The sequence below is a fragment of the Ambystoma mexicanum genome, chromosome 6q (assembly GCF_040938575.1).
Source record: "Ambystoma mexicanum isolate Mex_15411 chromosome 6q, UKY_AmexF1_1, whole genome shotgun sequence".
NCBI lineage: Eukaryota > Metazoa > Chordata > Amphibia > Caudata > Ambystomatidae > Ambystoma > Ambystoma mexicanum.
In genome coordinates, this window is record NC_090937.1 from 1,176,196,398 (window position 1) to 1,176,215,749 (window position 19,352).

At 50.8% G+C, this 19,352-nt stretch overlaps 1 protein-coding gene across 1 annotated transcript in view; it reads right to left on the reverse strand.

Annotated features, from left to right (window-relative positions):
* WDR19 (WD repeat domain 19) overlaps window positions 1-19,352 on the reverse strand; it is a 2,828,275-nt gene that overhangs the window by 1,279,693 nt on the left and 1,529,230 nt on the right. Inside the window, exon 18 of the mRNA XM_069631788.1 lies at window positions 1,056-1,215. Coding sequence (XP_069487889.1) covers window positions 1,056-1,215 — 160 coding nt within the window. The remainder of the gene's footprint in view (window positions 1-1,055; window positions 1,216-19,352) is intronic.

The window sequence follows — 19,352 nt, forward strand, 5'->3', positions numbered from 1 at the left end:
CACCCAGCGAACATTGGAAACAAACTTTCATTTCTTAAAGGAACTTTCGTCTTTGTTAGTGGAAGACATCAGGTCCTCGAAGGCAAGAAACTTTCAAGTGAAATGGGACTTGGCCATCGACGGTCCTGAAAATTGCCATTAGAATTGTTGTCTCATGCGGGAGAAGCCCGAGACTGTACTGTGCTTCAAGATCCCACCTTACCCCGTGCTGAAAACATGAGCACGGGAAACCCAGGCTACTGCATCCTTACATATTATTTGAGAACACTTCTTTCTTTTCTTGAGAACATTCCCACACCCTTTTTTGTATTAGTTGTAAGGTTTGGCAATATGTTTCTTAGTATAGGCCCTTTTTATATGACAACGCCACTAGGACTGCCTTATTTTTCATTTGATGGTCGACACTTGATACCATCTTAGAATTAGTTTTAGAATAGGTGTTTTTCCAACCTGCATACAAAATTCATTGTTCAATAAACACCCTTGAACTGTGATCACTTGTGTCTGTCTTACTTGTTGTCACCATGTGTTCCTCACACCACACAAAATATAAGCATACTCCTTGTTCCTTGCCAACTCACCGTCACAATCTAAGAGATTAATACAGCGATAACAAGAATCAAAAAATGAGGGCAATCCCAACTCAAAAACATTTTGGAAAATTAGGTAGCTTGCACACTGCACATCTGTATTGTGCACACAGCCAAGAAAAGTGTGTACACAAGCATTCAATTGCAGCATACAGAGGAATATTGGTTATGAGGTATTGTAAAACAGTATTTAAACTATTTTTTCTACAATGACCTAAGGTTTTTCTGCACTCTATGAATCAACCACTTAGTTCATAGAGAAGCAGTAATTGCTTTGCTTAAAGTGTAAAAGCGCATTAATGATGTATTACTTTAGTGAATTCTGGCGAACAAAATCCAATCACATTCAGTGTAAACTAAAAGCATTTGCTGTTATCGGTCAGAAAAAAGGGGATTTATTAAGTAATACAAACAAATCCTTAGGCTACATCTCTAATTGAAGCAACTTAATTTAATAATGTTTACCTTGATCTGCTCCAGAGACATCACCAGTCCAACATTCCCAATTGTCCGGTAAACACGGACTGCAAACTCTACCTCCATGTGATGAAGGCAGGCTCTGGCAAGCTCATTCCAACCAGATTGTTCATTTAGCTTTTTACATACTTCCCAGGCTTCAGAAAACCTAAGACAGATGAAAGAGAACAACAATTAGGCTATCACTATTAGATTAATCTTTTCTTCAGTTTAATTATAATGGTGTCTCCATTTCGCGCTGTCACCTATACCTTTTACTTCACTTATGTGCCCTTTCTACCTTTTCGCTTCCTTTTAACTTTCCACAAGGCAGTTTGCACATACTCCATTTGACTATTTTCTAAATGATATTTATTTATATTTTTTTAAAACTTTCTTTATTGGCATAGCGAAAGAACAGACAATCAGCAAAATGTACAAGTTGAATATGGTAGCAGGTACATGAGCGACTACAAATTGCATGGTAGATACAAGCGGGTGCAGATACCCAATCGAGCAGACATATAAGGCTCAGGGAAGGACTAGTTCACCTCACCAGGAAGGAGGGGGGGGGGGGGAAGACAACAGTTCTAGATCATCTTTGTTGTTCAGGTAGGTACAAAATTCTGACCACAAATTCTTGGGGCGGGAGGTCTGCGGGAGGGTGTTGATGTAGTCCTCTTCGCACGTTTGAGTCCAGGTGAGGGCCCTCAGCCACATTTCAAATGAGGGGGGGGAGCGGCATTTCCAACATTGCAATATCCATTTTTTGTCCACTATGGCAGCGACATTCAGAAACCTGGACATTTTCCCCAATTCAGGGCTATCCCAGAGGCCAAACAATACAGCTAACGGTTCCGGGGAGATGGGGGAGCGCTGTGATTTCAATGAGGGCGTCTATTATGGCCTTCCAGTATGGACCCAATGCATCACAGGACCAAAACATGTGCATATAATCCGCATCTAAAGATTTACATTTAGGGTAGGGGTGAGCTTCTAAATGATATTTATAAATTATATAGTACAACTCATCATTGTGGCAAATACAATAGCCAATGTTTCAGCCACTTTAGGCGCAGTCTTCTAAGTTGTGGTACGAGAGCGGGTTTCACAGATTTTAGAAAATGCATGGCCCATCCACCCTATGCCTCACAGTAACTGTCTCTTTTATATGGCTTAACAACAGAGGGTACATATATATATATATATATATATGCACATATAACAAAGAATGCTGAGCAGCTTTCATGACTGAAGAAATATGATTACATGAGTTATTATTCAGTTGAGTCAGATGCATAGGAAGATTTTCAAGCATGCGAATTAGAGACGCAATAGAGAAATATAAAAAAAAATACTGCCAAAACAAGGTCTTCTCCGTTATCTGACCAAACAGAAAATGTACTCTGGCCTAATCACCTAATGCATATTGATGAATTTAAGTCTGCTTTGTAGAAGGTTCATAACTCCAGTTGACTTCTGTTTAAAACCTGGTTTCATGTGCTGGACTATGGTGCTACTGCAATGTGAGGGTTGCAGAAGTTGAGGTGCAGTGAATAAGTGATTTCTGGCCCCAAGAATAGAGGTGCCAATGCAATTGCAGTGGTGGCAGTTGCATGTGAATGCTGTTGAGGGTAATGATGAAGGGAGTGTGACTCACTCCTTTTACAGGGGTTAAGGGATTTTAAAGGTAGCAGGAACTGGGGAGAGTCAAGTGGAATAGAGCATAAGAATGGAAATAGGAAGGATGGAGAAAGGAAAATTAAAATTACTCACCGCAGTGACTAGAGTACTCATAGTCCATAGTCCCCTTTCCTCCATCCTTGAAGGCGTCCCGCAAATTGGGGACGGTTACGGAACCTTTGGCAGAGAAGAATTGAGCTTCCCCTTTAAATTTAGGATAGTGTGTGAGGGCGCAGCCTCAGGCGTCGGAATGCCCCGCCGAGGCCCCGCCTTCCGGCGCCTTCCGGTGATGCCCCTTTCAACACATTGGACGCTTAGATACCCGGCTACACTCATACATATTAGCCCTTGGCATACTAGCGGGGGAAGGTGGGTGGTACGTAAGGAGGGAGGGGACTATGGACTATGAGTACTCTAGAAACTACAGTGAGTAACTTTAATTACACATACGTCCCATCCCGTTTCCTCTATCCTTGTGGGTGATTCAAACGAACAAGAAACATAGGGTGAAGCTGTGATAACATACCTTATATCCAGGATGAAACAAAAAGGTTTTTCAGAACCGCCTGACCAAACTCTGCATCGCGCCAGGAGCTGGAGTCCAGTGAGTAGTGCTTACAGAAGGCCGACGGATTGGCCCAAGTAGCCGCCTTACTGATGACATCCCGAGACGCGTGTCTATGGAACGCGACTGCTGTGGCCTTAGCTCTGACCTTGTGAGCATGAATCGCCTTAGGAACAGGTTTGCCCATGGCAGTATAGGCCTGAACCATCCAATGGGGGATGGAAGCCTTAGAAGTCTGAGAGCCGGGGGAGGAGCCCCAAAAGTCACAAACAAAGCCTTGGACTTCCTGAAAGATTTCATCCAAGAGAGATAAAACTTGAGGACCCTCCAGAGTTCCAAGGAATGCAGGGCCCGCTCTGCTTCCGATTGCGGGTTCGGGAAGAACACCGGCAGGCAGAGCTCTTGATTCACGTGAAATGGAGAGACCCCCTTGGGCAAGAACTTTGGGTGATTGTGCAAGATGACATTGTCCTTGTGAAATGGTGAATGGTTTGCATAAAGACAACTTTGACTCCTGGCAGAGCGGGTGAGAGTGGCGCTGCATTGGAGATCTGCTGCCCTCCTGGGCCCTGACCAGGTACCGTGGCCTGTTTTTGCTGAATCTTGTGTGCTTTTTGTAAATCCCTACCCGCCTGTGTTTTCTTCTTCCCGGCCTCCTTTCCTCTCTGTGTCCCTCCTTCCTGCCTGCCTCCCAAACCACCCACCCCCCTGATTGGCTCACGGAGTCCCGTTGCTTCAGGCAGTGTGCACGCTGACTACTGCGCCCGCCATTAACTCCTGGCAGAGTGGGTGAGAGCGGCGCTGCATTGGAGATCTGCTGCCTTCCTGGGCCCTGACCAGGTACCGTGACCTGTTTTTGCTGAATCTTGTGCGTTTTTTATAAATCCCTGCCCACCTGTGTTTTCTTCTTCCCAGTCTCCCTTCCTCCCTGTGTCCCTCCTTCCTGCCCGCCTCCCAACCCGCCCACACCCGATTGCCCCCCCTGCCCCTTATCTCTGACCCACCCTGGGCAGCCTCTGCCTGGCAGCCCCACGGCTAAGGGCCCCCAGGCAAAGGGCGGCTCCTACTTAGGTGGCTCCCTGTTAGTGTCTGCAGGTGTCCGCAGGGGACGCAAGTGGCCAGTAGTTTCTCTACAGGTCAGTCCCACTAGCCCCCCTGCCTCCCCTTCTGACTCTTAAACATGGCTGTGCTATCCCCCCCTATTGTTGTAATATGCACTGTATCTGTATTTAAAAATAATAATCTTGCTCTGTAAAAACTAGGCCTTTTTCTCCCCCTTTCAGGATTCACAAACTTAGGTGGCTTATCCACATGTTGTTGTAATACGCACTGTATCTGTATTTAAAAATAAAAATCTTGCTCTGTGAAAACTAGGCTTTTTTCTACCCTTTCAGGATTCTCAAACTTAGGTGGCTTCTCCACATGATGTTGTAATACGCACTGTATCTGTATTTAAAAATAATAATCTTGCACTGTGAAAACTAGGCCTTGTTCTCCCCTTTCAGGATTCTCAAACTTAGGGGGCTTTCTCTCAAGTTATAAGGTTGAGCATTTGTGCGCTCTTTAACCCTGAAAATCTGTCCTATTGCACAACTTGATAACTGCACGCCATCTTGTCTGCCTACTCTCGCAAGTGTCTCCGCCTCTCCTTCCACCCCCTCCTCTCCCACCTACTCTATGGTGCTCTCTGTCTCTCCTATCTTCTCTAACTGCTTCTCTATTGACAATCCTGCTCTCTTTACTAAATATGATAGGAAGAATTTTAAAAAAGGACATCCTGGTCTCCAACCCAGGCCTCCCTATCGCTGACACCTACACCAGTGCCTCCTCCAAGGAAACTCTCACTGACATCCTCTTTGTCGTGCCTTCACCTGAGTCATGGACCCCTCATATGGTCTCTGTGCTCTCTCCTTTCTCCTCTTCTCCCATTAATGGTGGCACCCTTTGGGACACCCCCCTGGCCTCCTTCCATTCCTCTAAGGTCATCATTAAAGTTTACTCTAATGAGACCGTCTTGGTCCAAGGCCCTCAGGCCAACCTGCACCTCTTTGATAGACGCTTCCGGCGCCTCATCAATTTCCTTTCTTCTCCTGCTGTCCCCCCCTTTCCTTGGCTACCTTGCCTTCCCCCTCCCTCTCTGCCCCCTCTCGGGCTCCTTCTACACCTCCGCAGGGCGTACCTCTGATTTGCACCCCTCCCCAGAAGTCTTTCAGGGATGGCAACCTTCTCCACATTGCCACTCTTAACTCTCGCTCTGCTGTCAAACATTCCTCTGATATCTGCCGTCTTCTTGAAGAACTTGACCTCAATGTCCTCAGTCTCACTGAGAAATGGTTCACGGCCAGCTCTGTCACCAGCTTTGACACGGTCCTACCTGACGGCTACAAGATCCTCTCCGCGCCCAGTCCCAACCGTTCTGGTGGGGGTGTAGCCCTTATCTTCCCTGAGTGGATTCCTGCCTCTGTCACTCCCACACAGACCTACTCCTCTTTTGAATGCCTCGTCTGTAGGCTCTATCTCTCCCCTAGCCACTCCCTTACTGTGGCTACTATCTATCGGCCACCTGGTCAGATTTCTTCCTTCCTCTCTGAGTGGGCAGACCTCTCCTCCTCACTCCTGGCCTCAACCACTCAACTCCTCCTTCTGGGAGACTTCAACATCCACCTGGATGCCTCCTGTCCCCCCTCTGGACTCTTTCGCAACCTCTGCGACTCTCTCTCACTCACCATTCTCCCTTCTGGCCCGACTCATTCTGCAGGGCACACTCTCGATGTTCTGATCACCTCAGACCTTCCCCTCTCTATCCCCCTCTTCACTCTCTCCTGGAGTGATCACTTTATCCTATCCTAAAACCTCACCCTCCCTATCCCTCAAGCCAAGCAACCTCCATCACTGCCACCCACCTTCTCGGTCATCCGACCCATGAAGCGCGCGTCAGTTGAGGCTTTCGTCGCCACCTTCTTACCCTCTCCTCCCCCTTTGGCTGACTCTTACCCTGACACAGCCCTCTCCACACTCCATTCTTCTTTACCTGATACTCTTGATATCCTTGCCCCTGTCATGAGAATCCACCTAAAGCACAAAGCCAAGTGCAACTCCTAGTATGACTCAGACCTCGTCATCCTTAAACGCAAGTGCAGGGTGGCCGAGAGGAAGTGGCATGCTTCATGTTCATCCTCTGACAAACTGGCCTGCCGCCTGCTGCAAAGGCAATACCGGCTCTCCGTCCTCACCAAGAAGAGAGCTCATATCCAAGACCGCATCTCTGCGGCATCTAACAACTCGGCCGAACTCTTTCAAATCTGCAAGGAACTAGCCAATCCTGCCGCAGTCTCTACCTCTCATGTCCCTTCCCAGGCCCTCTGCACGGCACTGGCCTCTCACTTCATTTCAAAAACTCAGGGCATCCTGTCCTCACTCTCCTCCTATCGCCTCCCTCCCTCTATTCCCTGCTCTTCCTCTGGCCCTTCTGCAGCCACCCCTCCTGTCTCCTTCTCTGCCTTTCCCCTTTTCTCTGCAGACGAGGTTTCAAGACAAGTTGGATCTATGAAAGTCTTGTCGAAACAGGTTCACCCCTGTTCCTCCAAAACTATCAAGGACCACATCGACTCCCTGGCTCCTGCCCTGGCTAACTTCTGTAATCACACCTTTGCCACTGGAGTCTTCCCATCCCCCCTGAAACACTCCCTTGTGCACCCTCTTCTTAAGAAACACTCTGCCTACCCCTCCTGCCCAGCTAACTATCACCCAATCTCCATCACTCCCCCTTCCTGGGCAAGCTCCTGGAGAAACTGGCCATCTCCCAGCTTAATCTCCACACCGAATCTGTTGGTTGTCTTTATGACCATCAGTCTGGCTTCAGAGCTGCCAGAAGCACGGAAACTGCTCTCCTGAACATCCGTGAAGACCTGCTCTCCAACCTTGACTCTAAAACCCTGTGCATCCTCATCTTGCTTGATCTCTCTTCTGCCTTCGACACAGTCAACCATGCCATCCTGCTCAACCGTCTCCGTGATAACCTGGGTATCACTGGTCAGGCTCTGGCGTGGCTGACTTCTTTCCTCGCTGACCGACCCTCCCAGGTTCAACTTGAGTTCTTCCTCTCCGATATCTTTTTCTCTACCTGTGGTGTCCCCCAGGGGTCCAACCTCTCTCCCTGGCTGTTCAACCAATACCTAGCACTCCTTTCCCACTGCATTGCCGCTCTCTGCCCCAATTTTCAGTGCTATGCGGATGATACCCAGCTCATCTTCAGGCTACCCTCGGCCTCCTCCTCTCCCTCCCTCATCTCTGACTGACTGTCTGCTATCCAGGAGTGGTGTGCCGCCAATTACCTCTGCCTTAATGCCATTAAGACTGAGATTCTACTTATCGGCACACCCACCCCCTCCTTCCCTGCTGCTCTCTGGGCGGCCTCTCTTGGCCCTCTTCCTGCTCCCACCTGCAAGGCTAAAAACCTCAGGGTCATCTTCTACTCCACACTCTCCTTCTCTCCTCACATCTCTGACGTCTCTAAGAAGTCACACTACCAGCTGCACCTCCTCACAGGTATTCTTCCTTTCCTCTCCTTCCCCCAGAAGCGCACTGTCTCCAGAGCCCTGGTTCTCTCTAGGCTGGACTATTGTAACAGCCTCTATCTAAATCTGCCTGCCTCTACCCTCTGCCCTCTGCTGCAACTCATCCAGAACAGGACTGCAAGACTTGTCCTAGGCCTCAAGCCTGGGGATCGTATCTCTCCAGCACTGAAATCTCTGCACTGGCTCCCAGTGGCTGCGAGGATTAAGTTCAAAACCCTCTGCATTGTCCACAAGGCCTTCTGGGGCCTGGGGCAGCAATACCTTCAACTCTCTCTTCCTAAATATCTTCCTTCTCGAGCTCTTCGCTCATCTGCCTCCAACTCCCTCAGGGTCAATCGCTTCTCCAAGCAAGTTGGTGGTAGAACTCTCTTCGGCAGGGGCCTCGAGGAGAACCATCTCCGGTTCCGGAAGCACCTCAAAACCTTCCTCTTTCCTTCTGCCTTCTCTCCCCCTCTCCCCTGCTGAATTCCTGGCTGATACTGCACTGGTTACCTGGCCACCCTCCTGATCCCGGGCCCAGGCCCCACCAGTTGCACATGGAACAAGTTACTTACCTGTAACTGTTGTTCTCCAGCACGGGTCTGGCATGGATTCACATGCTCATGAATATTCCCCGTCGTCAGGCTGGGAATCCTCGGTAAAGAAAAAATCAGCATCAGTTTCGTTTCTGATCTGTCTTTCGTAGTAGTAACCAATCACTGATCTCTGCGTCATACTGACCACAGCCAATGACTGCCCTCTACCTAAGCCCTGCCTCTGGCAGCCATCTTCAGATTTGGTAGCACGTGAAGAGGCAGTATGACCAAGTGAAGAGCGGCAGAGGGGTAGGCGGGAGGGTTCGCATGTGAATCCATGCCAGACCCATGCTGGAGAACAACAGTTACAGGTAAGTAACTTGTTCCTTCTCCAGCATGGGGTCTGGCATGGATTCACATGCTCATGAATATAAGAATAAATAGCAGTACACACATGCACAACCACGGGGAGTGGCAAAAGGCTCAACATTAAGCAATACAAAAAACTCAACATTAAGCATCTCTTACCTCCTCACCAGGCTCACGTTAAGCGAACAGGTTGCGCAGCACTGCTTGGCCGACCCTGGACTCCTCCCTGGAATCCCGATCGACGCAGTAGAATCTCGTGAAGGTGTGCGTCGACCTCCACGTAGCAGCCTTGCAGATGTCCAGCAGGGGCACACCAGATAAGAATGCCGTAGTAGCAGCGATCGCTCTGTTCGAATGGGCTCTCGGACGGCCTGGCAGCGGTCCGTTAGCCAACCGGTGGCAGTGCATGATGCAGCCGGAGAGCCATCTGGAAATGGAAGACTTCGAGAGAGCCTTCCCTTGATTCACAAGTCCAAAGTTCACGAACAGCTGTGATGTCCTCCGGAAACTCTTTGTGCGGTCCACGTAGAACTTCAGCGCTCTAGCCACATCCAGCGAGTGCAAAGTCCTCTCGGCCGGCGACGAAGGAGACGGGAAGAAAACAGGTAACACCAAGGGCTCGTTAAGATGGAAGTCCGACGGCACCTTGGGCATAAAGGAGGCGTGCGTTCTAAGAACCACCCGCGAGGCATGGAAAGTCAAGTACGGTGCTTTGCAGGATAGGGCCTGGATCTCTCCCCCTCGTCGTGCGGAGGTAATGGCCACCAGGAATGCAGTCTTCCACAACACAAACTTCATCGGTGCGGAGTGCATCGGCTCGAATGGGGCCCCCCATGAGCCTGGTCAGCACCACGTTAAGTTCCCACGCCGGGGCCGGGGCCTTCAACGGCGGGAACGACCGGAACAGTCCTTTCATAAACTCTTTTACCAGTCGATGGGACCACAGGGAAGTCCGTCCTGTGGTTCTGGTATATCTGGAGATCGCCGCCAGATGAATCTTAATGGAGGCATGGGCTAGCCCAGCCTTTGCCAGCGATAGCAGGTACGGCAGTACTTGAGGGGCCGTAATCCGTAGGGGGTTGATCTTCTGTGCTCGGCACCAGATAGAGAACCTCTTCCACTTATGACCGTAGCATTTGAGAGTCGAGGACGCCCTGGCCTTTGCAAGAACCTCTCTGCAATCGGCGGTATATCGTAGCCTCCTAACTCTAGCGCTGCAGGAGCCAAGCCTGCAGGTTCAGCGACGCCGGGTCGTGGTGGAAGATGGCGCCTCCTTCTCTGGAGAGAAGGTCCGCGTCCGCCGACAGCTTGATGGGAGGGGACGTTGACAAGTCCAGAAGGTCCGGGAACCAGATCTGCCTCGGCCACGCCGGTGCGACGAGGATCATCCTGCACCGGGACCTCTTGAGTTGGCTGATGAGTCGAAGCAGCAACGGCAACGGAGGGAACGCATACAGGTATAGGCCGTCCCAGGGGAACGAGAACGCATCGCCCATGCTTCTCGGCTGGGGAAACCTGCTGGCGAACCTCTTGCACTTCGAGTTTGTCGCTGTTGCGAACAGGTCGATTTGGGGTTTGCCCCATTGTCGGAAGAGTTGATCCACCTGATCCTGGCGCAGTTCCCACTCGTGACACGCGCGCAGCTCCCTGCTGAGCGAATCGGCGATGGTGTTGCTTTCTCCTGCCAGATGGAAGGGAACCAGGAACATCCCCTGGGTGACCGCCCAGTGCCACAGATCCTGTGCCTCCTTGGATAGGGCTGGGGATCTGGTGCCTCCCTGCTTCCGTATGTAAAACATTGTCGTGGTGTTGTCCATGAAGATCCACACCACCTTGCCCTTGAGCGACGGGAGGAACGATTTGAGAGCCCAGAACACGGCTCAGAGTTCCAGGACGTTGATGTGCAGGAGCCTCTCCTCTGGGAGCCAGAGGCCTCTTGCGTGGAGATCTCCGGTGTGGGCGCCCCAACCTTCCAGGGAGGCATCCGTCGTCACCGTCTCCTGGTACGCCGGCGTCTGAAAGTCCTTGCCCGCCGTAAGGTGCGCTGGAACGCCCCACCACTGAATCGCCCGCTGGAACACCTCGTTGAGGGGGAGCCTGTCTTCGAAGGTGCCCGTCGCCTACATCCAACGGGCGTCGAGAAATTCTTGAAGACGGCGCATCCGTAGTCTGCAGCGGCGCACCAGGTAGATGCAAGAGGACATCATCCCCAGGAGGGACTTGATGCACCTCACCCTGGCCACGTCCGTGGCTAGCAGGCGCTGCACTTTGCCTAGAATGGTCTTCGTCCGTTCTTCCGACGGGGCCGCCAGGTGCCTCACTGTATTGAGCTTCGCTCCAAGAAACAGGGCCACCTGCGACGGCACCATGTGGGACTTTGGGTAGTTTATGGCGAATCCCAGGTCTGTGAGTAGCTGGACGGTCCTCGCAGTGTGTTCGACGGCGAGTTCCCTCGTCCTTGAGCGGATGAGCCAGTCGTCCAGGTAGGGGTAGACGTGAATCCCCTGCAGGCGCAGCCACTGGTGCTAGGCACTTGGTAAAGACCCTGGGGGCCGACTTCAATCCGAACGGCAGTGCTCTGAATTGGTAGTGGCGTCCCTGGACGACGAACCAGAGGAACTTTCGGTGACTTTTGAGGATGGGAACGTGGAAGTATGCATCCTCCAGGTCCAACGACGATAGAAAGTCGCCTTCCTCCAGCTGTCCCAGTACGTGCTGGAGGGTGACCATCCTGAACTTTTGTGATCTGATGTATTTGTTCAAACGACGAAGGTCCAGGATGGGGCGCCAGCCGCCCGTCTTCTTCCTGACGAGGAAGTACCTTGAGTACACCCCGGAGCCCCGGAGCCTCTTCGGGACAAGCTCGATGGCGCCTTTCATGAGCATCGCCAGTACTTCCAACAGCAGTTGCGGGACGTGATTTTCCTTCCTGGCCACAGGTGGAACGTGAGGGCACTTCTTCAGGAATTCGATAGAGTGTCCTCTTGCCAGGGTATCCAGCACCCAACGGTCGGTGGAGATGGACTTCCACACGCCGACGAAATTCGTCAGCCGGCCTCCCACCGGGGTGCTTCGGTGGGGGCCCGAGACCACGGCCGGTTCAGTCCTGCTTGGAGGTGGTGGCCTTGCCGTCCTGGCCACCTTGCCGACGTCGGCGAGGCACTCCCTGCTTGCCGCGACCCCTGTACGCCTCCTGAGACGAGGAGCGTGCCGCCTGGCGGTAGGACGACGAGCCACCGCTGGATCCCTTGGAGGCTCCCTGTCTGCCTCCAGAGCTCCGAAAGGGCCGTCGTTGCTGAAGGGCTCCTAGGGCGCGAGCCGTCTCCGTGTCCGTTTTTATGGCTTGGAGGGATTCGTCCACCGCCTTCCCGAACAAGTTGCTGCCGTCGAACGGCATGTCCAACACCCTGGTCTGGACGTCCTGACGGAAGTCGGTCGCCCAGAGCCAACCCCGTCGTCGTAGGCAAACACCGTTGCCCAGCTGGCGGAACCCGGTAACGGCAATATCGGTTGCCACCGTTATGGCGTGGTCCGACGCCACCTCGCCCTCTTGCAGTATTTCCAGGGCCTCGGACCTCTTGTCGTCCGGCAGGAAGTCCAATATGGAAGTCGCCGCCGACGATATGACCCGCCGCCCCATGGTGTCCAACTTCTTTCCCTCGCCGTCCGGCGAGGAATTCGACGTCGAGGCTCCTGACCCCGCCGCTTTCTTCTTTGCCGCCGCCGAGACGACCGAGTCTGGCAGGTGAGCGGTTTCGGGGACCCGGTACTTCTTCTTGTACCGGTCCCGTTTGGCTGGTGCCGTGGGGGGGTTTTTGAGAACCGATAGGCCCTCCTCCCAGATGTCATCGATTAGAGGCACCGCGATGACAGTCTTCCTCTTGGCCTCCCGGCGCTGATAGAGGAAACCTTCCTTTTTCTGCTCCTCCGGGCAGAGCTGGAACAATTCGGACGCCCTGGCGATCATGGCGTGGAATGAGCCAATCTCGTCGGGCGGCGAGGCCCGTGCGACGGGAGACGGGAGACCCGTTCCGTCGTCGTCGCCCTCAGAACCCATCGTCGAGCCCAACGCATCGTCATCTCCCGACTCGTGGGAGGATGAGGAGGGGACTGTAGGCCTTACGGGGGCGAGCGGAGGAGAGGGTTGGGTCCTCTGTCGTTTGTTCTGAGGACTTCCCGACGGGCCAGGTTGCGGGTCCTCCGGCCTGGGCCGTGGGAATCTCGTCCTTATCTCAGAGCATAAGGACTGGATCGCAGACAAAATGGCCGCCGAGCCATCCTGAGGCCTAGGTTCCGGCCGCGCCGGAAGGGAAGGCTGCTCTTCCTCGCCATCGTCATCTTCCTCGGTTATCTCCCGCGGATCTTCCTTACGGGATCGAACCTTCTCGAATTGAACTTCGAGGTTCCTCACGGCCTCGGTCAGTTCCTCCTCCGAGGCTGACTCCGAGCTCGAGGAGGCTACCGTGCCCCCCCTTGCTTCTTCCACCTTGGCGGCCACGACGATGGGCTGAAAAGAGGATTCCCTCCTTGGCGGCAGCGAAACTCTAGTCCCGGAGGCAGTCTCCGCTGGCGGGGTCTCTGCCGGCTTGGCCTGAGTCGCCGCAATCGCCTCGATAGAGGCCTTTGCCTGCTGGGTAGGGGCCTTCACCACCTTAGGTGCGTCCCAGGCCTTCTCCTTCGGGGGAGGGGCGACGCCTCGCTCCCCCTCTGCTGAGATCGGACGGGGCTTCTCCCGAAGCTTACCCGGGGTCTCGGACTTCCTCTTCCCCGAACCGGAGCGCTTGCTCGTGGTTGACGGTGCCGGGGAAGGTGCGCCCCGCCTGGCGACCGAAGAGTCCGACCTTTCAGCGCTCCCGGAGCCAGCGGACTCGCGGCGCTTGGCCTGGTGTTGGGCCCCCATCGCCGGGGCGCCCGCACAGGACTTAGAAGCCCGCTCGGACCCTTTCTTCTTCTTCTCACCCGTTGACCCCTTCTCCAACCGGCTGGCGAGACGGGATTGACGGTCCCTCATGGTCCGCTCCGACAAGTTCCTGCAGAACTGGCAGTCCTTCTCTACATGAGTCTTGTCCCCATGAAGACAGTAGAGGCATCGCAAATGTTCGTCTTCCTTAAACACATTCTGCAGCCCGCATCCAGGGCAGCTGCGAAACAGTTTGGGTCCGGGCGACGAACTCGCATCCTGGGCCATCTCGAAGTAGGCCGCGAATCTTCTGGAATCCTCCAAGAAGTTGATTCAGCGAAATCTTCACCCTTGAGGGGCGTAGGAAAATCCCGCAACGGGTACCCGTTAACGGGAGTAGAAACGGTGGAGCGTGAGGCTCGATTAACCGGAAAAATTTGAAAATTCACCTGAAAAAGCGCAAAACACGCAGTAAAAGCTCGAGAGCTAAGCACGAGGACTCCCAACACTTGAACGTGCGGTAAAAATCTGAAGACGGCTGCCAGAGGCGGGCTTAGGTAGAGGGCAGTCATTGGCTGTGGTCAGTATGACGCAGAGATCAGTGATTGGTTACTACTACGAAAGACAGATCAGAAACGAAACTGATACTGATTTTTTCTTTACCGAGGATTCCCAGCCTGACGACGGGGAATATTCATGAGCATGTGAATCCATGCCAGATCCCATGCTGCCTCCCTGGCAACCCCTGCATCTAGGGACTGTTTTCTGTATGCCTTACAGTCCCCCCACAGGCACTTATGTTTGCACTTACCTCACACTTGCCACCTTTCTGGCCGTTTTTACTATCTTATTTATTCTACTATCCCATGTACTGCACTTTTCCCTCTCCCTTCCCCCTCGCACTTTTCCCTTTCCCCCTTCCCATGCACTTGCGCGATCTGAATGACACCTGGCCGGTTGTAGGTCATTTGGTCGAAAACCAAATGATCGAATGCCATTTGATCGAGAGTCAAATGGTCGAAAAAATGGTTGATTTCTTTTTTAAATTTTTTATGAGGGGTTCCCCCCCATCCCCTCTTTTTCTATATACATTTTTCTTTTACCAAACAAAACTAAAAAAATATATAAATAAATAAATAAAAAAAATTCGACAATTTTTTTTTCGACCATTTGACTTTCGATCAAATGGTCATTCGATCTTTTATTTTCGACCATTTGACAGGAAACCACCTGGCCTAGTAGGATCATTGTCTGTCCTCCCTTGTTTCCCCTCCCTGGCCCCGTCACGCCTTGAAACACTTGTGTATAGGCGTGTTATAAATATAATATCACATATCATATCATAACGCCCGCAGCTCTTTAACCCTGTGTGCAGAGATGAGAGCCACCCATAAAACCATCTTAGCGTCACCAAACGGATGTCCAAAGAAGCCATTGACTCGAAAGGCTTGCGATGCACAGCCGCCAGAACCACATTGAGGTCCCAGACCGGATGAGGTCTATGCACTGGAGGAAAAAGCCTAGACAACGCCTTAAGGTGGGCCTTAACCACCGGGTTGGTTGCCGAAAACACATGCTCTGGGAATTCTTGTAAGCCCTGATGGCCGCCAAATATGTGCGGCAAGTATCCACCTGGACTCCAGAATGAGCTAGGTGCGCCAAAAAAGGCAGTACATCATCCAGAGGACAGGGTCCAGCCCTTTGTTACAAGCCCAATAGCAGAACCAACTCCATTTGCTCTTAAACTGTGACCGAGTGGAGGGCCTCTTGGCCCGCTGAATGACTTCCCAGTTGTCATCTGAAAATCAAGCATGCTTAAGCCTCAGCTGATCAGGAACCAGGCCGCTAGGGCCAGTTTAGCCTGGGACCGGATGTTCCACTTCCCCACATAAGAATGCCGATAATCCTCTGGGGCGCCCCATTGTTGCCGGCTGCGGCTCGGTCCTTGAGCCTATATGTAAATACATTGACACATTTCTGCAGCCTCTTAGCCAAGAAACTAACACTTATTTACGTGACAGTTCTTCAGTGATTAAATTGGTGGAAGGAAGACCATTTAACACTGAGGAGGAGATCCTTGTCACTCTGGACATATGTGCACTTTACACGAGTATTCCTCAACAGGAGGCGGTTCAATGTGTACGTGAAATTCTTACCATTGAAGGATCAACTCGGAATACCCCTGCAGAATTTATCTTGGAGCTGCTTACGATGGCCCTTGAAAAGAACTTTTTCCAATATAAAGATCAGTTCTTTCTACAGACCCATGGGACGGCTATGGGTGCGGCTTTTGCCCCCAGCCTAGCCATATTATATATGGCAATGTGGGAACATCATTTTGTCCTCTCTGAAACAAATCCGTTTTTGGGCCACATTAAACTATGGCGGCGCTACATTGACGATATTCTTCTGATTTGGCATGGTTCGGCCTCGGTTCTCCAGGAATTTTTCCTGTGGATCAATAGGCAAAACACAGAGATCAAATTTACAATTAGTTCCAGCATAAAAGAGATCCAGTTTTTGGACCTCAGAATATACGTGAGGAATGACAACTTAGAGTGCTCATTATTCAGAAAACCTACGGATAGAAACACATTGCTTCATTTCTCGAGTTTCCATCCGAGGGGAGTAAAAGAGAATCTTCTGTATGGTCAATTCCTGCGATTGCGCAGAAATTGTACATCTATTGCTGAATATACCACCCACGCAGATAACCTCAAAACGCGTCTAGTGGCAAGGGGTTACCCAAGTAAATTGGTCTCTAAGGCGGCCAAGAGAGTGAGATTCACCCCTAGGGAACGTCTCCTCACTTCAAAAGTACACACCACTGAAGAAAAACTTGTCTGTGTGTTGCCTTATTCTACGCATACGTATGCAGTCAAGAAATTGATCAAAAAATTTTGGCCTTTGGTCAAATTGGAACTGAGTGACGAACCAATGCCTTTATTTGCTATGACCAGACAGAAAAATCTGAGGGACCTGTTCGTGCATGCGAAACCACAGGTTTCCCGAAACAGAACCACGGGTTGGGATCTCCGCCCGTTGGTGGGACACTTCCCTTGCGGAGGCTGCTCAGTCTGCAAATATACCAAAAAAATTAAAGAGTTTCAGGTGAGAGACAGAAAATGGGATATCCGTGCCATGACTAACTGTAAAACCCCCAATGCTATATATTGTATCCAGTGTCCATGTGGCCTTAAGTATGTTGGCCAGACTTCGAGACCCACCCACACACGTATAGTAGAACATAGATCTCGCATCAGGTGTAAGAACATTAATGCACCACTAGTATCTCACTATATGGAACATGGTAATTCTCCCGAAGACCTATATTGGTGGATTTTGGAAGCTCTCCCTAGACAAAATATCTCGCCACGCAGCCTGAATCTGGCTGAGGCTAGGTGGATACATCGTTTAGATACAATTGAACAGGGTTTAAATGAGAGCAATCCTCTACGATGGTGACTGTTGCTATTCTGGTCATGTTTTTTTGGGCCCCCGTCCTTGATCTAAGGAGGTTCCGCCTTAGCACATAGTGTTTGGGCCATTTGGCGCAACTTTTAGCTGTTTTTTATCTCTATTTATGTTTATTTTTTATTTTTTACCTTTTAGCTTTAGGTCCTTATTTGGTTTCTCTGGCCTTTTTCTCACCCACTCAGTGGTATGAGACTTCGGGCTATATTTATAGCTTGATTTATGGCTCCATATAATTATAAACCTCGCAGCGCGTTGTTGGGTATAACTAGCTCCTCTGTGTGGGGCTTAGTAAAAGTTCCATCGGCACATCCACAACTTTTGTACATCAGCCTTATCCCTGGCCGCTGGTTTCAGCTTCTAGTCCCATTTCTTTGCCCATGAATGGGCTCTGTATGTAGATACCAGTTCTTGAGGCAACTGGGTGTCCTTTCTTTGTTTTCATGGACCTCCTGTCGGCGCGCGCACATCGCATTTCCTGTTTCGGGTAGTGCGGACGACGAATCACTGTGGGAGCGGGCTGCTAGGTGGAAGGCTCTCCTCTGGTTACGTTCGGTGCCGAACACGCGGAGTTGAGGAGTGTAACGCAGGTAGGTGCCGCATCCAAAGGCCGTGAGGCACTATTTATGTATGTTTGACATATGGGGCATGTTGCTAGGGGTGTGTACCACGCGCTCTGTGTGGACACCCATGCATACGACTCAACACGCATTTCTAAACCGTGAAATGTCCTCTAATTTTGAGTGATTTGGACGCGTTGATCCTTCTTTTATGAATGTATGGTCTAGCCAACTTGGCTTTCTTTGTTTCCCTTTCCTCAGTCTGGGAATGGCTACGGGAGGACGCTCTACTGCATGGTTGCCCTGTACCTCTGTATTTGGTGACACGGACGTTTGATCTATGCAACAGTTATTAGAGGCATACTTATTGATGTCATACCCAGCCTTTCCATCAAGGTGAGCAAGGGTGTGGCTCCCTATAGGTTTTAAGGGGGGGGATTTGTAGTCCATTGTGGGTTGCTATCCCCTCTTTTGATTAGGGTGTCATTGTTTATGGTTCTTTTGTCTCTATTTTTGCAGACTTGGAGGTTCTTTCCTCTTTGCGCCGCTTTTGTGGCAGCATATATCCTTCTGGAGGATTGTTTCTTTTCTTAAAGTAAGTTGAGGGCCCATTTAGCCCTTTATATACACTGTCTTGGGGTACTGCAGATTTTTCAGCCTTGGGTTCGGTCTTTTGGGGCTCTTGGCACCCCGGTTCTTCTGCACAGCATCACCACACACAACCTTGTTGGGGGTTTTATATTAATGGCTGTTTTAATTTCCCTCTTTCCCTTCATCGTCCTCAGGTGGAGGTTGCCCTCTATGTTGATATCACCACACTGGTTAGGTGTGGGGTTTTTGTCTACACACAGTAGTTTGGTGTTGTGTTGGTGGAGGTTTTTCCTTTTAGCCTCACGTCTCGACATATTATTTCCCCAGCAGCCGCTCTTTTAGGCGCTGGCCCTGCAATATGTTTTTATTTGACAGTAATGTTAACTATTTATCACATCTACAGAGCTCCATTTCCCTTGGGGTCCCGACGAAGGCAGTATAAATGATGTCCTGCCGAAACGTCCCTTGCATCACTCTGTACCAACGAGTTATGCTACGTGTTCCAACATCGCCACCATGGACGTAGACCTGGGATGTGTCTTTTCAGTGATGTACAATCCATCTTGTCATGCATAATCAATTTTAGAATATGTATTAGGTGACACTATGTTTTGGAGGATTTCTGTGACTTATTAGCCAGATAGGGCCAGGAAGACAGTGTTTTGTGCCCGCTTCCCTCCAAATTACAGAATTGTCTCTGTGTCACCTTTCGTTTTATGATTGAATCACTGAAATGCTATTAGATGTATATATACATCTTCCATATCGATATATGTATTTATGTGGTTTTGTTACTTTGTTAACGTAGGACCAATGGCCTACGCAATAAATTATAACTATTTTGTAAAAAATGACAAACACTGTGTATTATATGTTACATTCTGTGTGGTGATTCAAACAGCATATGGAATGGGACCTGGTATGAGCTAAAACTGGGCCATTAAATTAGTTGCTGAATGGTTCATTTGGGGGACCCCCCTACGTGTGTTTACCACTTCCCCACCCTGCTGCATCAGGAAGCCCCTTCTGGGGATCAGAAGATTGCCGGGACCCTGAGTGCACAACTGCAGAA